The sequence below is a fragment of the Apiospora marii genome (assembly GCF_038362585.1).
Source record: "Apiospora marii strain CBS 49790 chromosome Unknown utg000005l_segment0_segment0, whole genome shotgun sequence".
Lineage (NCBI taxonomy): Eukaryota > Fungi > Ascomycota > Sordariomycetes > Amphisphaeriales > Apiosporaceae > Apiospora > Apiospora marii.
Window position 1 is genome coordinate 5,096,769 of NW_027117377.1, and position 19,693 is coordinate 5,116,461.

At 54.2% G+C, this 19,693-nt stretch overlaps 8 protein-coding genes across 8 annotated transcripts; 3 read left to right on the forward strand and 5 right to left on the reverse strand.

Moving 5' to 3' along the window:
* Window positions 1-1,679: 1,679 nt before the first annotated feature.
* Window positions 1,680-4,206, forward strand: PG985_009468 (asparagine synthase; the record flags this gene model as incomplete). The annotated part of the gene is made up of 7 exons (XM_066829236.1): window positions 1,680-1,854; window positions 1,923-2,386; window positions 2,443-2,526; window positions 2,587-2,854; window positions 2,918-3,023; window positions 3,102-3,215; window positions 3,288-4,206. The coding sequence occupies 7 exons, from the start codon at window positions 1,680-1,682 to the stop codon at window positions 4,204-4,206; spliced, it is 2,130 nt and encodes a 709-aa protein (XP_066684148.1).
* Window positions 4,207-5,046: 840 nt separating this feature from the next.
* PG985_009469 (uncharacterized protein) lies at window positions 5,047-6,240 on the reverse strand (the record flags this gene model as incomplete). Its single annotated transcript, XM_066829237.1, has 2 exons — window positions 5,047-5,452; window positions 5,546-6,240. The coding sequence occupies 2 exons, from the start codon at window positions 6,238-6,240 to the stop codon at window positions 5,047-5,049; spliced, it is 1,101 nt and encodes a 366-aa protein (XP_066684149.1).
* A 1,606-nt stretch (window positions 6,241-7,846) lies between these two features.
* Window positions 7,847-8,722, forward strand: PG985_009470 (uncharacterized protein; the record flags this gene model as incomplete). The annotated part of the gene is made up of 1 exon (XM_066829238.1): window positions 7,847-8,722. One exon carries the CDS (start codon window positions 7,847-7,849, stop codon window positions 8,720-8,722), a length of 876 nt encoding a protein of 291 aa, XP_066684150.1.
* Window positions 8,723-9,036: 314 nt separating this feature from the next.
* On the reverse strand, window positions 9,037-10,052 carry PG985_009471 (Mitochondrial carrier protein LEU5; the record flags this gene model as incomplete). The annotated part of the gene is made up of 2 exons (XM_066829239.1): window positions 9,037-9,891; window positions 9,954-10,052. 2 exons carry the CDS (start codon window positions 10,050-10,052, stop codon window positions 9,037-9,039), a joined length of 954 nt encoding a protein of 317 aa, XP_066684151.1.
* A 393-nt stretch (window positions 10,053-10,445) lies between these two features.
* On the reverse strand, window positions 10,446-10,808 carry PG985_009472 (uncharacterized protein; the record flags this gene model as incomplete). Its single annotated transcript, XM_066829240.1, has 1 exon — window positions 10,446-10,808. The coding sequence occupies one exon, from the start codon at window positions 10,806-10,808 to the stop codon at window positions 10,446-10,448; it is 363 nt and encodes a 120-aa protein (XP_066684152.1).
* A 57-nt stretch (window positions 10,809-10,865) lies between these two features.
* On the reverse strand, window positions 10,866-11,693 carry PG985_009473 (uncharacterized protein; the record flags this gene model as incomplete). The annotated part of the gene is made up of 1 exon (XM_066829241.1): window positions 10,866-11,693. One exon carries the CDS (start codon window positions 11,691-11,693, stop codon window positions 10,866-10,868), a length of 828 nt encoding a protein of 275 aa, XP_066684153.1.
* A 1,000-nt stretch (window positions 11,694-12,693) lies between these two features.
* PG985_009474 (family 8 carbohydrate esterase) lies at window positions 12,694-13,835 on the forward strand (the record flags this gene model as incomplete). Its single annotated transcript, XM_066829242.1, has 3 exons — window positions 12,694-13,093; window positions 13,158-13,382; window positions 13,471-13,835. The coding sequence occupies 3 exons, from the start codon at window positions 12,694-12,696 to the stop codon at window positions 13,833-13,835; spliced, it is 990 nt and encodes a 329-aa protein (XP_066684154.1).
* Window positions 13,836-17,141: 3,306 nt separating this feature from the next.
* On the reverse strand, window positions 17,142-18,288 carry PG985_009475 (uncharacterized protein; the record flags this gene model as incomplete). Its single annotated transcript, XM_066829243.1, has 2 exons — window positions 17,142-18,108; window positions 18,173-18,288. 2 exons carry the CDS (start codon window positions 18,286-18,288, stop codon window positions 17,142-17,144), a joined length of 1,083 nt encoding a protein of 360 aa, XP_066684155.1.
* Window positions 18,289-19,693: the final 1,405 nt, after the last annotated feature.

Genomic DNA, 19,693 nt, shown 5'->3' on the forward strand with positions numbered 1-19,693 from the left:
GTGGTGGAAAAGACATTTGCGCCTGGTAAGAGCGCATATCTAAGCAATTCCTTGCTTGGTACCCGAAACAGCAGGAACTTGTCACCTGAGTTGTGTTCAAATAGTCATAACAGTAATCGTCGCATCACGTTCTCGGAAGGAATGAGATGCAAGTATGAGAATGTCGTTGTGTCCGAAGATGCGCAATTCCCATCTAATCCTGTTTTGACTGTTTACTTCAAGGGGGAGTTATCTGGATGGAACAGCAGCCAACCTGCCGCGATAGGTGCTTCATCGCGTAACATCCGGGCCATATGTCATCGACCGGTCTCTCATAAGACAAGCGTCAAACGGGCGTGCCGCAATGCCGGGGATTTGAAGGCCAATATGGGGGGACGTACATTGCCTCTCAAGAGGGATTGGTCGTCTGAGAATCTGGGCTCCATTTGCCGATATCCTACTTCGCCCGCTGCGACGCTGCTGCTAAATGAATGTCCGCGTGGCTCCACTACCAGGTTTTGATGCTTCGTCTTGATCCTCCGACTTGGAATAGAGTAAGAACCCGTGTGTTTCCCCATCTTGATGTTCAAGGAGAGAAGCATATCACCTAAACATTTCCCAAAACACCCCCAAGCTGTTTCCCCCTCACAATCTGGGGCGAATGATCGCGGCCCTTGCCGGGATAGCAAGCTATCTACAGGATATCCTGGGTCACACATTTCCGACAAGCTCAACAGCAACAGCTAACCTACCCGTAGCCACCTTGAGCAGAAACGCCCTATCTGGAGGGCTTCTTCCCGCGCGAAAGGACCCATGACGAAGCCGACGCCCTGCCGATCGCGACCGCCATTCGGGGCCACAACACTGTGCGCAAAAACGTGGCCCATAGTCCAGCGCGAGATGAGGTTCGATATTGACGGGCGATATGTCTGCATCCTGTCACTTTACGCACTAAACCTTCTTCGTGTTAGCTGCTCCCACGGCTAGGGAGGTCCCTGTGAACCCCTTATTTGCATTTCCCCGACGGGGATGTCATGCCGCTAGCCAAAGCATAAAAGCCCCGAGGCGCCCGATTTCAATTACATAACGCCCCCTCTTTTGATTGGGCGGCGTCGTGTAAACAGCTGATGAGAGTTTTGACATACCGGTAGTTCCAGCACCCGACATTGGACGACGCGATGTTATGCTTTGGGGTTATGCAGTTTACAGTGGGTATAAATGCATTGGTCTGCATAGTGGCTGGTAATGTCTGGGCGTATGGCCGGTATCCACGGGTTCGCTTGGAGCCGGGGGTGGGTTTTATACACAACAAGTCAACAACCCAGCCGGCATCCAAAGTCAAAAAGCACGAAACGCAAAACCTCCAAAGTTTCGTATATGACCTACGGCACCCGAAAGCTGTAATCCCCCGCGGGTCTCGACCGCGAGCCCCGGCTCTGGTCATCAACAGGAGACTTATTGGCTCATCCGTCGGCATGGATAACCTCTCGCTTCTCGTCGTCTTCGCGAAGGCCGTTCGCAAATGCCGGTCGAGACCCAAGCAGAAGGCAGATGGATTGGGCAGCATGCACAGCACTGAACTATAAGAAGGCTGGGCTTTCCTGCACATGAGACGAGATAATAGACCATGCAAACTTGTCGACATACCAGTGACAAATACTTACTGTTTCCAAGTCACATTCTGATCCAAGCCTCTCATCATGTGTGGCATTTGTGTTATCGTCACCCTTCGTCGCCCGGCGCTCAACGGAAGCAATGGCGACCACCACCCCAACAAAGACAACAAGGAGGAAAGACTAGCGAAGGGCCTAGAGCTCATTTCGCACCGAGGCCCCGACGCCCGCGGCATCTGGGTCGACTCGACCTCCACCATTGGTGAGTTGCCACCGATACGTTGCCCCCCCGCGATTTCCATTAACCAACCTCCTTGATTGGTTGACTAGCTCTCGGACACTGTCGCCTGTCCATCATCGACCTCTCGCCCAGCGGCGACCAGCCCCTGCACGACGACGGCGGCCACATCCACGCCGTCATCAACGGCGAGATCTACGACCACGAGCGCCTGCGCGCCGAGTGCGTCGAGGCGGGGTACCGGTTCCGGGGCCACAGCGACTCGGAGACGGCCGTGGCCCTGTACCAGCGCTACGGGGCGCCGGCCTTCCTGGAGCACTGCCGCGGCGAGTTCTCCATGGTCATCTACGACGACCGCAGCGGCGAGGTCTTTGCCGTCCGCGACCGATTCGGCGTCAAGCCGCTGTACTGGACCGTCCACGAGGGCGAGCTGTTCTTCGCGTCGGAGATGAAGGCCTTCTTGCCGCTGGGCTGGAAGCCGGAGTGGGATACCGAGTCCATTGCGCTGAGGAGGTCGAACATGGGGACGACGACCATGTTCAAGGATGTTCAGAGGGTGAGTTAGCATGATATGTATGGTCATACCCGTGCTTGTGCTTACTTCATTCATAGATCGAGCCTGGACATTACATGACTGTGGCCCAAGACGGCACCATCGAGCACAAGAAGTACTGGGATCTGGACTACAGTGACAAGGTATGTACACGGGAAGCAAGACCAATACGAGGGTCCCCTCGCTGACAAGGACAACCCAAGGCGGTCGTCGATCACCGCTCCCCCGAAGAGATGATCCGCACGGTCCGAGAAGAGCTCGTCAACGCCGTCCGCCTTCGCCTCCGCGCCGACGTCCCCGTCGGCATCTACCTTTCGGGCGGCCTCGACTCCTCCATGGTCGCCGGTATCATAAAGCACCTCATGGACACCGAGGGTGCCACCATGGGCAGCCAGGACAGGAAGGAGCGTATCACGACCTTGACGATCGAGTTCGACAGCAAGGACAAGGACTCGGTCTACAATGAGGCTGGTAGGAGATTGTCTCTGATAGGACATATACTATTCGAATGTCACTAACACAACTGTTCCGCAGCTATTGCGAGCCGGACGGCGAAGTGGCTGGGCGTGCGCGAAGTGACGGTCAATGCGGACGAGAAGCTGCTGGCGGACCAGTTTGAAACCGCCGCATGGTTTGGCGAGTAAGTGTTTCGAACATGCCGCCTTCCTCATATCTTCGTCATCACTGGTGCCTTTTGCTGATATCTTCGGGCGTCTAGGCAAGCAGCAATTCAGCTGAGCTTCGTAGCAAAGATCGAGCTATCCAAGCGCGCCCGCGAGAGCGGTGTCAAGGTCATCCTGACGGGCGAGGGGGCCGATGAGAACTTTGCCGGGTATGTTTCCTCTATCTTCCATCTCCATTAGAATCCCGAAGAAACAGCCTCCAGCTGATAATTACAACTCAGGTATCCGTGGTACCTACCAGACATGTTGCTGGAGCCAGACCACTCCCAGCCCGACGCGCCCCTGAACCAGGACCCAGCCCTTCTGGCTGAGCTGCGAGTACAGGCCCTGGCGCAGTTCCGCGACCTATGGGGCGCCGTCAACGAACCCGACCTCAAGGCCCTCGAGGCCCGGCTCCGCCCCGACCTCCACCAGCGCCTAAACCACATCCGCGCCCCGCTCGCCTTCGACTTCGAAACCGGCCAAAAGGTCCTGGCGCCCACGCTCCGAGCCCGTCACGACATCAACGCCCGGATCGGCGCCCTGCTCGCCACCCTCGACGCCGAAACCCAGCGCAAGATCCAGACCAAGTGGCACCCCCTGCACGCCTCCTTATACATAGGCGCCAAGACCCTGCTGGCCAACACCATCATCCCCCTCAACGCGGACCGCACCGAAATGGCGAACAGCCTCGAGGGCCGCCCGCCGATCCTGGACCACAAGCTCGCCGAGCTCGTCTGCAAGCTGCCCCCGAGCGCCAAGCTGGCCTATTTTCCGAAGGGCGCCGGGCTCGAGAGCGGGCGCAGCGCCATGAAGTCGTACGTCACAGATGCGGTGCAGGCGCGGTTCCGGGAGAAGTGGGTGCTGCGCGAGGTGGCCAAACCCTTTGTGACGGAGGAGATTTACTCGCGGCCCAAGCACGGGTTCCAGGCGCCGACTAAGTATATGCGGGGCGGGCCGATGCACGGGCTGCTCTCGCGGCTGCTGACGCGGGAGAGGGTCGAGGGGGTGGGGTTTTTGGACTTTGACGCGGTGGAGAGGGCGTTGGAGAATGGGTTTGGGGAGGATGGGTCGGCGGTGGACTTTGCTAGTTGCGTTTTGGCGGCTAGTTATGTGAGTATTGGGGAGCAGTTTGGGGTGGGCAAGGCTGTTTTGGCTTGAGTAGGTATGAGCGTGACGGGAACATGGGGACTGGTTTGCATTGTCGGGGAAGCTAGTTCGGTGGTAAATTGGATTCATGATTAGTCGGCATCGTTCTGATGAGACAAGGCCAGTCATATAAGCTGGGATCTCCGTGATAAGTATGCGCGCATTTGTGCCCGACGGGTGACATGTACATACTACCAGAGTGACTCGGCATACCTGGGACGCAAAGGATGCAGTTGGTGGTGGTTTGGCTTTTGCCCCTGTTGGGCTCAGCTGCTGGGTGTGGGATTCGTCTGTTTAGGGTCTCGGAACAGCTCCCCGAAGGAAGCTCTGGCATGCGTACTTGGCTCGGAACATCTACTTACCTTTGCTGACTACCTTGTTGATTCAGCAACACATTTGGATCCCGTTTAGATTATATTGGCAGATCACAACCCACTTGTTTTCTCGCTTCAGACATTCCACGTCGGGCGTGGGGAGCTGGGGGCGGGCGATTGAGTCCATCACCCGGGAGGTGGGGGAGACGGAGGGGTATCGGGAGATTCTGGGGGGGAGGGCAAGGTTGCGGTGGCGGGAAAGTAGATTAGATGTGGCAGGGGCAAGCTTTAGTGTTACCATGTTCTGCATGAAGTGCACATATCACAATGTTTGCCTTTCGGTATAGATCTGACTTATGATTGTGCAGATGTAACTACTCTTCTAAGTTGGTTTACGCCTCAAGGGGCATGGATATCCGAAACATATACTTCACCCAGCCTCCTCAGATCTGACCAGGCTAACCCATGACGATATTTCTTCCAGAAGCCTATCTGCCCTCTAATTGCGAACCAGTGCCACCCAGAACCGCAGCCAGGATCAAAGCTCGACGTGGCTCGGCGCCGCCATGAACTGCGGCTGGTTCTTCCGGAATACGTTGCCCACCATGGGCACGGTTCCGCGTCCCCCCAGCGCCCCCTGGGCCCCCGACGTCCCGCCGCCCGAGCTGCTGGAACCGCCGGGCCCGATAATCGGAGGGTATTGTCCGCTGCCGCCGCCGCCGGCGCCCGTGCCTGGGTCGGGGTTCTCCGGCGGCGGGGGCGGCGGGGGCGGGCCGTAGTTCTCGCCCCAGTAGCCCCCCTTCTGTCTCGAGATTTTCTGTTTGAGCGCGCCGATGGAATAGCCATGGGGCTTCAGCGGGTTGTTGGGGTCCTGGCCCGGGAAGCGCAGGGTCTCGTACTGTCCCAGGTTTTCGCGGCCGTTCACTTGGCCAACGCTGCCCCACCTGTGTTTTCGGGCGCAAGACAAGGTCGTTAGCGACGGTGGTCTCTCTCTCCCATGACTGCCTGCCTGACGGGGGGTTCGGATTAGTACTTACGAGGGTGGGGGGTCCAGCCAGAACGGAGTCGGCTGGTAGCCGCGCCGCGTGTACACGCCAAGATAGAGGGGGAGGCCGTTGATCAGTTGGAACAGCAGGCGGTCCGGTCCGGGATACTCGGGTGGGTCCGAAGTGGGCCAGATGCCGTTCGAGACAATCGGCCATTCATAGATTTGGGTATTGCCGGATCGGGCACCCCGGCCCACAGTGGCCTGATACGATCCCAGGCCGATGAAGACCTCTCGGAGGCCGACATCGGCAAAGCGGCCCATAAGCCGCGGGAACAGCTCCCCGCCGAATGCTCGCTGGTAGTCTTGCAGGTTGATCTCGTTGCGTTGCGCGCTGTACAGGATGGCGCCGATGTGCCGGAAGGTCGCGTAGATCTGCGCCTGCGTGTACGTCTCGCCTGGGGCCGCTTCCTGGCCGGGTTGCAGCTCTCCCCTGTACTTGACGGTGACGCCGGACCAGGGAATCTGGTTGAATTGCTGGGCGAGCTTGTTGCAGTGGTAGTAGTAGGCCATGTATTGATACCCGTCGGGTCGCTCGCCGGGAGGCGGGTCGAAGGGCCACACGGGGTCGTTGTTTTCGTTCGGTGGCACTCGCGCGACAACCTTTGCGGGAGGGGAATCGGCCACGGAACCGACGTCGGGCGTGCTGGAGTTGTCGAGCAGAGAGAGAAAATGGGGAAGAAACATCCGCTGTTGGTTCAGGTGATGTAAGAGAGTCGGCAACAGAAGGTCCCACTGGTAAAGCTGCGCCGAAAGGTGCCAGCAGACCCAGCAGAACTGCTGCGACCGCGCAAAGCTTGAAGCTAGACATTAGCCACCAACCATTGATCTATCGCGCGTATGTTGGGAAATTACCAGCATCTTGTTCTTTTCGCGTCACGGAGGAAGGGTCAGCTCGATTGGACTTTGTTGGTTTATGTCCGGGCTGCCTGATCTTTCTCAATGTAGATGGAGACTAAAAGGAATAACAAGTCGTGGTAAGTTCAGGAACACGGAGAGAATGATGGAAAAGAAAAAGATTCAGAAGGGTTATTTAAGGATAGAGCCAAGGGCTCCTAGTAGATGCATTCAACCTCATTAGGTCTTGTGGGTAGAGGACGTATTGAATTCGGCCAAGGGCTTTCAGGACATGTATTCAATGCCATCGTCGCCTGGTGAGCAGACAATGTTTTGAATTTGACTCCTAATGACGCAGCGAATACTTTCTTTATTCAACGTGAGCGAAGTGTGTCGTCTGCCAGCACGATCAAGTCGCGTGTGTTGCTCGTTGGTTGCTAATATAGGACAGTTGGCCGCACTCTTGACTCATACCATGGGTGCTTTAATGTATCAGTCCTTGTGGCATTGACGCGCGGCGGCTATCATGACAGTCCGGGCTGAGCTAGTGTCAAGCTGATGGTGGCTGTATTGGAGCTTTTCATGGGTTTTGTCCCTCGGATGAACTTCCGGACGAATGTGTCATGCGATTGACGCGACAACAGGGGACGTTGGTCTTTCCTCCCAAATGTCTCCAAGATAGGTTGTTCTTACTATTGGTATTAATACCGGTTTGGTCAAGGCCTGCATTCATCTCTGTATTCGAATCAATTGCATGTCATAATATCCCAGAAAGGCCAATCTTGGTTGTGTCTTTAAGCTTTGTCTTTGCCTTGTTTGCAGACTAAAAGACATTTGGGGCACATAACCTACCAATTAGGAAAGTTTGGGTTTGTTCATACGTCTGGAGCTACCTCCGTTGCCCCTCCCGTCTTGACTAAAGTAGATTCTGTTCTTCTTGAGATTCACCCATCTTCGTTCCTGAAGTCTCGTCGAGCTCCAGTTGGAATTCTGTCTGACAGCATCTATTCACAGCAGTATTGATACATGTTTGCCTCCCTTTCGCATCAGGGTGGATCACAAGGTAGAACGACTTTCTCCGCGCCACCCTGTCGTAGGCAATCTCTATTCTTCAAGAATCACATCTTTGGATGAGTTATGGAGTCTCATAGGGCGCTCGGCTTTCCTGGCCCTTGATACAGAATTTGTCCATATCCGAGGCAGACCCCGAGGTACTGTTCTTCTTCAAGTTGGCGTTGCATATGCCCCTAGCATATCATTGCCCATCCGATCCCTTAAACCGACAATCAAAGACTTTGTGCATCGAAACCAGGTCATTGGGAATACGGTAAACATTACCTTGACCGCCGAAGACCAACAACTTGTGCGAGCATTCAACAAGGGCAAGATCCCATTTCGCAGAACCACTGAGCTCTGGGAAGAGCAGAAGTGCCGAGTAGGAGAATTGGACACTTGCATGAGTTCGCTAGTCCAGCGGTACAAGCAAGACGCCGCAAGCCGTGGCAAGGATCTGGTCCTGGTCACATTCGAGCACGGCGCCGAGTGGAGATACCTTACCCTCTATTTTCCCAGCATTGCGCAGTGCTTCACCAGCTGGCTCGATATCCGAGAACTCGCCAAAGCCGACGCTCTTCGATGCAACACACCAACACTGAAGACGTGCTTGGCGTGCTACGGCTACCACTGGCGGGACATAACGTGTGCCACCTCTATTGCCTCGGGCCAGGACTACGAAGGACAGGAGCGCAATGCGAACGGTCACAATGCTGGCAACGGCGCTTGTATGACACTCACACTACTTGAGTGTCTTCAAGACCCCGACTTTCGACGGCGTCTGAGCAAGAGGCAGGTAATAGAGGCGATTGTCAAGCCGTTCAAGGCACCTTCCCCGCGGGAACCGTATGTCGCGACTTTCGAGTCGGGGAACCCGAAATTGTTCCCAGGATGCCTTGGCAGCGGCTACAGAGCCGCTCGGTACTTTTGGGACTTTGAACCCACAGGCTTGGGTCTGAAATACAAATCACGTGAAAGAGGAAACAAGGATGTCAGAAAACTGCCGGAACGTGGCTGGGTCGCCTTTGGTTCCAAGGACCACCTCGAGCGGTTCATAGATAGATGCCATAACAGACTGATTGGGAGCGTGACACTCAAAGTGGCCAAGGTCGATCGCGATGGGACCGAGTTTAGAGCTGTGTCGGAATTGCGACAGAGCCAGATGGAGCAGGTACGACAGCAGCGGAAACGGAGCAGAGAAGCGAAGGAGGCGCAATCTGAAGAGTATCCCGAGGTTGACATGGCGGATCTTTTTGGTAGTGATATGGATCTACCATGAGTAAAGTCCAATAGAACGCGAATTGCCAAACGAGACGTTGTTTACAGTTGTGGACTAGGGTAAGAGGCATCAAGTAGACCCATGTTAGAACGTCAGATTGGTCTGCTTTATTTACCAACGGTCCGAAAGCTCGTCAGTATATGTGGCCTCCAGTGTTCTACTATACCGGGCCTGTGTTCAAGTACGCACGCCAAAATACATCTGATGTTATTGAAGTAGTCACAATTATTCCTTTCAAAGGTTCTCTTTATTCCAGCAAAAAGTTCAATTGTTCCATTCAAGTTCTAGTTATTCAATTGCCGATCATTCAACGTTTATTCAATGAGCCCCATGTATCGCCGCATGCGGTCATACACGTAGAACCCCGTTGCCGTCATGGGGATAACCTTCAGGTATCCAATTGTGAGGCCAACATAGAACCCACGCAGCCCTCGCTCGGCATAAACGTGACGGGCTGTGCCTACTATTCCGGCATGGCTCACCCCGGCCAAATCCGCCACTTGTGATCGGCGTCGAATAACCTCCAACGGATAAGCAGCAGTCTGGGCGAGGACTCCGGCGACGGCACCACACGATAGCTGTGCCCAGGCTTTCAACTCTCTACTGTCAGATGTGGTGTATGGCGCAATGCTGGGTGATCGGAGTAAATCCTGCATGGTTCCGTGCGCTCCGAAGGAGATTCCGGCGTATGGGAGTACACCGACTATAGTTGGCGCGAAGCCTCTGTAGAAATTGAGCAGGCTACCTCCTTTCTTGTCGTGATAGATAATTCGGCATACTTCGGCCCAGTTAGAAGCCCGGGACTTCTCCATAGTCTCATAGGCGAGGCGGATGCGGATGAGCTCCAGCGGATATGTGAGGGTGGTAGAGGTGGCGCCCGCTAGGCTTCCACAAATCAGTCGTCGCCAGGGGGCCTCTTGCTCAGGGGCAGAGCCGATCAGGGCGTCGCGGTACGTCTCGTAGGCCAGGAAGTTGAGGCCGGAATAGGGGAAGTTTCGTGCCAGAGTCGCGAGATGGCCTTTGTACAGTCCGGGGATTCCCTGGGCTCGGTAAATGTCGCGTACGGCGCGAAGCCAGCCGTCCCAGTGGTCGGAATGCTGTCGAAACTGCGCGTGGGATGTCTGGAACAGGATCCTAACCCGGTCCAGCGGTGCTACGACAGTCTTGGCCTAGAACAACACCTTCGCGTTAGCATACGGTTGCATACTGAGTGAGAGTGAATGAACCTTACAGCACTACCTGCGATTCCTCCTGCGATTACGTCCCAAATAGGGGAATGCGGTTCTGGACTCTGGTGACCAGAAGCATGATCTTTAATATCGTTCGCCATTGTTAATGCGCCTGTCAGGGGCTGTGAATACTTGAGAAGCGTTGAACCGAAACAATAACTCTGCCGATCTGCGACGTGGCTCGTAAACAACAAAGTCGACCGGCAGTTGAACGAACTGCGATGGCTTAAGGCGCAGATTACGAACCCCCCGGAGTTTAGACCCGGACTTAACACGGTCAGTTGAATGCGGTGTGATTTGAGGGAGCTGAGGTCGGCGCTAGCGGCTTACAGCTCTTGTTACAGAAACAGGTAAGCCCTGGCCATGCCTCTGGACTTCAGTTGTGTCGCGAAGTATATTAAAAAGACTTGGAATAAAACCGCCTCAAATTTGTCATATGTTGTATATATCTCTTCTCGGCCGCTAGAGTACCCTTTATAGTAGATGCCACTCCATCAACTTGGGAACAGTCCGGTGAGCTCAAAGCCGGACTCTCGCAGAGCTTGATAATCGTCTCTCATCGTCTGCCTCGCCGCCCTCGAGAGGCTGATCTGTTCCGATGTCAGATACCCCCCACGTGCCAGCTCGTCCTTTGTCCGTGTGACCCTAAGTACTCGTAGGGTAATGCCCTGCACCGTGGCATCGTGGTAGGTGTTGATGAACCGTTCCAGGTGTGCTTCCGTCTCGAACGTCGCCCAGCCTTTCTCGCCCACCTTTTGCCACCCCCGCTGCCAGTTCTCCTGGGGCTTGCAGGTGATGTGTAGACGCGTCGGCGTGTAGGGCAGGAAGTACCGCGCGGCTCTCGTGACGACGCCCATGCAGTGCGGGGAGCCGGTCCTGGGACACGGGTTCGATGGTGGCCGCGAACTCGGCCCTCAGAGGGGGGATGTGGCCCAGCTCATCATGGCCCGGAGGTCCTGGTGGCTCATCATGGCCTGCCGCAGCGCCGGGCCCAGGAAGCCCTCGAGCGCCGCCAGCGTCATGACCGCGTCTTCGCCGGCGTTGTGGGTCTTCCCCCGGAGCGGGTCGCGCAGGGCATCAGGGTCCGCGGCGGGGTCAGAGATGAAGGGCCACCGGTACCCGAAGACGCGGAGGGTGCATTGCAGGGTCGGCAGTTTCTGGTTCTGGGGGTTGACCTCCTTTCCTAGATCGCGCACGTCGAGCCAGCGGGCGAAGTGCCGGGCGACGCGGCTGAAGTAGAGCGTCATGTACCTCCAGTCCGCGGCGTTTTCGTACACGACCAGGACCAGTTCGTCTTTGCCGCGGCTCAGGGCGTCTTGCTTGTAGGACTGTATGAGTGCATCTAGACGAGGCTCCAGTGTTGCCTGCGAACACTCCTCATTCGTTAGCAGCGTAGAGGGCCAGCTGGTAGGCATTTTCTCTCTTTTGCTAGATTCCAGCAGTTCCTCTTCCTCTTCGGCATTCCGAACGATGTTTACACTCCGGCCGGCAACCTGTCCGTTTTGAATAAAGTCCTTCAACAATAACTGGCTGTCGGGTGTTCGAGTGGGCGGTTTGAGGTCCGGGATGTAGGCCACACCGACTTGGTATAGTGTGTCGTCCAGTTTCGTTATATACTCTGTATCGATAGCCACGAATGCCGAGCGTTCAAGTAACGACATCACTTCGTCAATGCACGCAACCCTATTCGGGAAGAGCTTTCCAACAATTGGATGCTTGTCGAGAACGTCTCGGAAAGCCATCGCTGCTATAGTGATATTACCACAAATTAGATTGACGGTGGGAGAATGTAGCTCAATGTAAGTAACAATATTGTGAGCTGAGCTGGCGACCAGCGACGAAAATGATTAGAGATGAACCAAGCATCGCAGATAGCCACAGCTTATACTTATTGCGAGCCATCACGAAGTTTTCGGAGATAGGTCGACACATTATAGCCCATTGATATAGCGCATCCGAAAAGGTGAAAGAGTTTCGTTGGCCATGTATCCCAGAACCTTCGAGTTGCTTCTGTACCAAGGTTGGTCTCAAGTCTATTACTGGTTACGGTAGTAGCTCTGCCTTTCCCTTGTCCTTGCAACGCCCAGAGCAAGTTTAAGTAAGATGAGCAGAGGAATCCATGTTCCATGACTATGCAGGATGAAAGAGACAGGCAAACTGTCTTCCCTTTTACACGTAATACGGGTGACTTGATTCTATTGCCAGTTGGGGGCAACATACAGGTCTTCATTCTACTGCGCAATGCGGCGTGGCTGTTTCAATATGATGCTCAGGGTTTTTTTCATCTGGCCTCACAGTTCATTTGACTGACTGCGTGAGTAGTGGCTTGGAGACTTGCTCACGAAGTTAGGTTAGCAATCTTGTGGATGTCGAACTCGACGCGGACTGCGGTGCCACTTTTCCCACCAATCAATCCAAAGCAATGTGTGCCAAGCCTGCGGACGGAGTTCCAGGCCTCGTTGCCAAGAGCATGATATCCTTTTCCGACCGACCTTTGACTTCGGTCTCGATTCTCGCTTCCCGGATGTAGCCTTTTATCCGGGTTTGCAGACGCCGCATCCAGCTCAAGGGTCGTCATGCTCCGGTCTTTTTGCTAAGTCCACTTTGCCCCTCCTCCATTTCCCCGGATTTCGTGTCGCTTGGGCTCCATAAGATGGGCCCGCATCCTGCGCCAGTCTGTGCTGCTGCAAGACCAGGATCGACGGCAACTAGCAGGGATCACGAGCTTATCGCAAAGTCACCATGAAGATCATCGCTGCTGCCGCACTCACCCTAGTCGGCGCCACCGGGGTCCTCGCCGCGAGCCGCACCTCGCCCCCGTCCGGCTGTCTGCACGTCGCGAAGTCCGGCGGCCAGTACACGAGCGTGCAGGCCGCGATCAACGCGCTCTCGACCTCGTCCGCGGCGGGCCAGTGCGTCTTCGTCGACCAGGGAACCTACACCGAGCAGGTCTACATCGCCAAGCGCGCCGCCCAGCTCACCGTCTACGGCTACACGACCGACACGGGCTCGTACGCCGGCAACAAGGCGACCGTCACGTTCAACAAGGACGCCAAGGCCGCGGGAAACAACGACAAGAGCGGGACGCTTCGGGTGGCGGCGGCGAACGTCAAGGTCTACAATCTTAATGTGGTCAACTCCTGTAAGTAATACAGCTACTGTCCCCCAACGCACAAATGATGAAATTACCAACTAACTTCCTTTAGTTGGAAAGGGATCTCAGGCCATCGCACTCAGCGCCCAAGAAAGCAGTGGCTACTACGGTTGCTCCTTCTACGGCTTCCAAGATACGCTGCTCTCCAATAAGCGGACTCAATACTACAAGAACTGCATGATCACAGGTGCCACCGACTTTATCTTTGGTCAGGATGCTGCTTCTTGGTTCGAGCAGTGCGACATTCGTGTGCGCAATGGGGGATATTACATCACTGGTTAGTCTTTTCCTCATGGTCTACACGTGGACAACTTGGTCTACAATGCCAGAATGTTGATCCAGATGGCTGACAACAATTGAAACAGCGAACGGCAGGAACTCGGCGTCCAATCCTTCATACTACGTCTTCAACAAGTGCGACATTCGCGCCGGGTCTGGCGAATCTGTCGGCGCGGGGAGCTACTACCTAGGCAGGCCATGGCGAACATACTCACGAGTCGTCTTCCAGAATACGGCCATGAGCAATGTCATCAACGGTGCTGGATGGCATGACTGGAACGGCGACCCGGACCTCGGCAACGTCTATTATGGCGAGTACTCCAATACAGGGGCCGGATCTTCTGGGTCTCGGGTCGGTTGGTCCAAGAAACTGAGCTCGGCCGTGTCCATTTCAACGGTGCTGGGGGGCAACTACGCCAGCCAGCCTTGGTATGACGGGGCATTTCCATGAGTGATTTCTGATCAGCCACTTTCAACTTCTATTACAAGTATGTATGGGATCAATACGTCGACAGATGTTCCCGGTAATGGTGTAGGGCTGTATCTTGCATGAGCAGTGAGGTGGGAAGTGAGGTTCTGGGCCATTCTTCTGTTCTGTGTTTACTTGTAAGGCCACCATTGGCTGATATTTGCATTGTGTCTAAGTAATTTGCAATCATATGGTGCTCGATCACTTGTTACAGCTTCAAATGCAAACCAAGGCTTCGCTACGGAGGATGAACACGAATATATTGGTACACTTGCATGCTACACAAGGCCGGGTAGAAACTGACCACACGCCTAAAGACTTGCATCACAGGTGTAGTTCGTTAGGATAACCCGATCTCCCATGTATTGTTGCCATTGCACCTACTTGGAATAAAACTACATGTACACGTATGGCCTGTGTAGGGAAGTCTGAACAGTGAGTCAACATCATTCACATGAGCTATCTACGGGGTAGGTACCATCATCTATGTACAATCAGAGTCCAGGGAGCAGGCGAGCTGTATGGGCAGCCAGCTACATGCTGTACTAGCTGGCACTGTTCCCCATTGGCAGGAATGAATTGGATGCCTTACTGGCCTCCGAGCATTGATCATGAAGTACGTAGGTACATGTCACATCAAGCAATTGTTTTGATAAGGGTGGGGCAATTAGGTAGGGTGACGCGATGGGGTGTTGTGCCCAGCAGGTAGGTGTTTACAGCTACTAGACCACACCCTCCGTACTTACAGCACTTGGTGAATGCCCTGATAGCTCCCCATATCGAAAATGCCCAACAGGAATTAATCAATTGGCCAATCAAAAATCTGGGATTCGGACGATAATAATTTCTGATCTGGTTTCCATTTTGGGCGTTACTGATCTGGCCAGCTCCAGGCCCAGATTTCACCTACAAAAGGACTTCTTCTCTCCCACCAAGTTCCTGACTTCCCTTCCTCCTCTTCCACCTCTTGACAGTCGATCTTCTTGACTTGCATCCAACACACACATACAACATCCATCCTCATCCATCATCCCTCTTCTCTTCCACTCCATCTTCAACTTTCGGGTCAACATCAAGGTAAGTCAACTTGATCCATCATTGTCAACAACATCCCCCATCCACTACCACTTCCTTACTTCCATCTTCAACCTTCAACCTTCATCTCAACATCAAGGCAAGTCAACATCATTCATCAGTGTCAACCACATCTGCATCCAACTTCCACATCCAACTTCCACATCCAACTTCCACATCCACTTCCATCTTCCACTTCCATCTTCCACTTCCATCATCCACAACCTTGATGTGGCTCTGTACTTGACTCCCATTTCATTTTCTTTTCCCACTGCTGCTATTCCACATCTCATCTTGCATACAACCTTCATTCATCTGACACCAAGTCAGGTTTACCACATCCATCTTGTTGTCAACAACATCAACCAACAACCTTATGGCTCGCATCATTGCCAGCTCTCCAGATGAGTATCCCATCTTTTCAATTCATGCCAACAATTCTTTTTGGTTTTCCATCTCATTCCTCCTCCAATTCATCCATCTTGCTTCCATCTTGCTTCCACCCTCCTGGGCACGAGGTTTAAACTGCATCCAACTTCCCTTTCCTTTCCATTCCTTCCCATTTCCTTCTTGCACCAGCACAAAAAAACATCACCTCTGGGTGAGGCCTTCGGGTCAGTGCCTTCGGGCGGGATTTCTCATTGGATGGCGGGGTCCTTTGAAACAGGCGCTGGTAGCACCCGGGCAGTGCATTGCAAGGTCTGCCAGCGTTTCCGCTCTTCGTGAGCATGCCCGGCCTTCGGCCCCACACCCTCCTCTTCGTGACAGACTGCACCTTGTTGGATACCGTGGACTGCCGTTGGTGCTCGGATGGTCACCAGAAAAGAAAAAAGTCGCGTGGAGCGATAAGCAGGTCTCCTCCAGCCTGTCCAACTCCCCATGCGCAACCTGGCGCGCCACCTCCCTTTCCTGCGGGATTGGGGCTGGCTCGTTGGATGACCCACTACCACATGCACAAAAAGACTCGGCGGCTTGGTCTCGAGAAGCAATCAGATGCACCTCACGATTTCCTCCCATCCGTTCCGAACCCGTCCGATTCAAGCCAGACGTGATCCCTGTCCATTGCCTATTCCCCAACAGCTCTGGTTTCACAATCACACATGGTACGGACCTACCACCAAGGCAACCCCCCCTCCAGTGATCCGTCCGTGAAAGAGCGGGCCTCTGCACATTGCTCAATCCCCCATTGCTCTGTGTATTGCCCATAGCGTCACTTCTGCACTGCGAGGCGCTCACTTGTAACCACCGTGCTGTTTGTACGTCCGCTGTGGGGCCGCATTCAGTACGACCGACCTGGTAGCTTGACTGGACTGTCGCTCGGTCAAAATGGAGGCGCTTGGCTTGCGGGCCGAGTGTCAAGTTTGGAGTGGTGGACTTCGTGTGTCACCGGGAAGGAAGGCGGGCAAACTCCAAAACAAACATTTTTTTTTTTTTTCATTGTGGTGGTCGCTTCGCGCGATGCTACGAAGAAGAAATCCTCTTGTCTATTTGTTTACTTGTCAATAGTGTCGTGACTCGTCAATTCAGAAACCCAACAGCAAAGCTATTTGGCATCGTAGGCCGAGAGCGAGAGCCAGATCGTGGTCTGGCAAGCTTATGCGTAGATGTGCGATCCCATGTGGCGACAGAACTTGCCAATATGGAAACCGTGTCACTGTGCTGACTTGCAAAAGTCTGAGCTCACCTGCTACTCTCGATGGCGAAACACCATGCTGGCGATTGAATCAATATCGGTAACCAGAATTGCGTTGCTTACTTGATGAACCTGGTCATTAATTGCATCTCCCGCATCTGCCAATCAAACATGGGCATCAAGGAATACACGTCACCAAAAGCCAAAGGCGCAGCAACTGATCTACAGCACTGCATTTTGGAGCGAAAAGGCTAACAATGATATGTGTAGCTACGAACCGACTTTTTAACATTCGTATCCGACATACCGTACAAAGCTCTCGACAGACCATAAATCACAAGTCCTTGTTCCATGGCGAAACATCATGTCGACAACCAAAGCAAAATGGGCAGCCTGGATTGCGTCCCTTACTTGATTGACCCGGTCATTGATGGCACCAACGCCCAGAGAAAGCTTTGGTAACAGGTTTTCAGCTAGGAAGAAAGTGATGATACCACGGATTAATCTTCCAATATTCTAGAAGAGATTCCATCCACAATAAGATATCGAAAACTTGAAAAATATATCCGAATTCCAAGTTCCTACCTACCTACCGTGTTCGCACCGACAAGATACAGCCGATCCAGCTCCGCCGCCGCCGTCTCATTGCTCACCCGGAGCCTCAAGAACCGCTGATCCGTGACCGCCTCGTCGTACACCCACACATTCGACCCGTTCGCAAACACATGGTTATACCCAAACTCGTTCCCGTACTCGAACATACCTCCCACCCCGTCCCCGTCTCCCATCGCAAACAGCACCGTCAGCGGATCCCACGAAGGCCTTGCCGCGCCGTAGGTATACCATTCGTACGCCCGACGCACCGGATCCCCCTCGGGCCCCTCCCGCATCAGCTTTGTGCCCGAAAAGACGTCACCCCCCAGCTCCCCGCCCGAGAAGACGATAGGGGTCAGGCCGCGCCAGCCGTTGATAACGTGCGCCGTGAACGACGGGTCGTCGCCGAAGAAGTTGAACTCGCGGCCGGCGGGGTACGCGCCGCCCATGACGACGAGGCGCTCGACCTTGCGGCGCACGAGCTCGGGGCCGGTGAGGGGCGAGAGGGCGTCGGCGGTGGAGTTGAGCAGGGCCGACAGGTTCTCGAAGAAGCCGATGGAGGCGATGGTTACGGAGCCGTCGGGGGCCGCGGCGAGGGTCGAGCGGTACAGGGACATGGGGTCCCAGGCTTTCTCGGCGTTGAGGGGCGGCCATGGTAGGTTTGGCTGGTAGGCCGAAGAAGAAGAAGAAGAGCCGTTGGCGAGGGACGAGGAAGAGGGAGAGCCGAAGTGGTAGGCTACCTTGCTGGCGTATTCGCCCAGCTCGTAGGCGTAGTCGTCGAAGAAGCTGGTGTTGGCCAGCGGTCGCACGATGCCGATGGGCACGTCGCCCTTGCCGTAGTGGGCGAGGATGGCGGACGCGGCGAGGGCGGAGTAGCTGGAGCCCACATTGATGTTGACGGCTAGTAGGTTCACATTTGGCGCCGTGGCGGCAAGCAGAAGGGCGCCAGTGTCACTGCGAGCGTAAGTCAGATGAAATGCTCTTTGAGGGGTGTCGAATATTGAGAATGTGTACTTACTCGACATCGCTGAAGATGTCGGTGTCGATGACGAGGTTTCTGGCTCCTGAGGCGCATGCGACAATCGGCAACGCCAAGAGGCGAAAGGCGCTGCGAAGGACCTGTGTTGACCTCATGATGCGCTGTGGTTGACCTATCAAAACATTGACATATACACTGAATGGGTTGCAAACGAAGGCGACGGTCGTGATGTAGCTTTATTTGCTTGAGGTTGTACCCGGTATCAGAAAATTTGCTGCACCCCTGTCCCCTGCCCCAGATCCGACCGTTATCAAAGAGCGGGGTCATAGTATCATCAAATTGCCGGATGGCCCCGGACTATACCGGCAATGTCGTTGCCAGTACAGGTTGCATCGGCCACGCAGTGAATGCGACCGTTGCCTCTGATGGATTGAGGCGTCCCGGCATAGCATCATTGCAATTCGAGATGGAAAAACGCTCAGCCTTGCATTGGGTCCAAAGCTTATTCAAATGTAATAGCAAGAACTATATAAGAATTGATTCAGAAACGATTTCTACTCGTATTGATCCTAAATACAGTTGCTGCTCGCATTGGAATGCGATGCTGGCCGTGATAACTTATTGACTTGAGTTGCCATGGTCATGATGTTGAAGGTCCAGATGCGCGCCCGGATGACCCCGCCAATTGATTAGCTTCGGGGGGTGTCCACCAAGGTGTGGTTTGGATCCGACGTCCCAATCCGAAAGGGGGATTGAACCCAACTCCCGCACCCAATGGCAGTCGAGATCGTGGTGCGACGCAATTGATTGACTTGTCAGATTTGACAAGGGCGGAGAAGAGACAGGTGTTCATGCGTGCCCAAAGTCAATGATCCCCAATCCAGGCTGCTATCACAATTCAGTGTGAGCTGTCTGTCTCCTTGAGTTGCGCTCAATTAAAATGCTGTTTCTACCTGACCCAAGTCTAATTTCCCTAGCGTAGTTGGAACTTGGGATGATGCGACTGCCTACCAAGCGCCACATCCGTCCGTCTCATACTTTACAAATTGATCCTTTTCACAGTCGGCATGTCGGGGCGTTTCAATCGAACGTGAATGATGTAACTGTACATGCTGGACCTTAGTGTATGTCGTAGTACGTCAGTCAATCAGTTAGGCTGAGACGTCCTGGGGAAGGATGCAGCGAGGGGAGGTCAGAAAGCAACCGATAGCTGTTGCAATCCAAAAGTCCTGCTGTCTGTACATGTAAGATTGGAAGACCATTATCTTATCTTAAAAGTCCCAATCAAACCCAAATGTAATCAACGCATTTCCAGTCAGCCGCCAAGTCTGTGTGCCTAGGCCTGTGGGTGTGCGGCCGACCACATTTGGACCTGAAGTCAAATGGTCAAGTGTTTGTTGCCCTGTGGCTTGGACTTTCAGCTGCAGCCTTGATGGCTGGGAGGAGGGGTGTGTCCGGCAACCTAAATCCAACGACAATTCCAATTCGACCACAATCAAAATTAGGCATCGTTTGTCCGTGTCTTTTCTCAACCTTACCACTTGCATATCTAATCTGCTT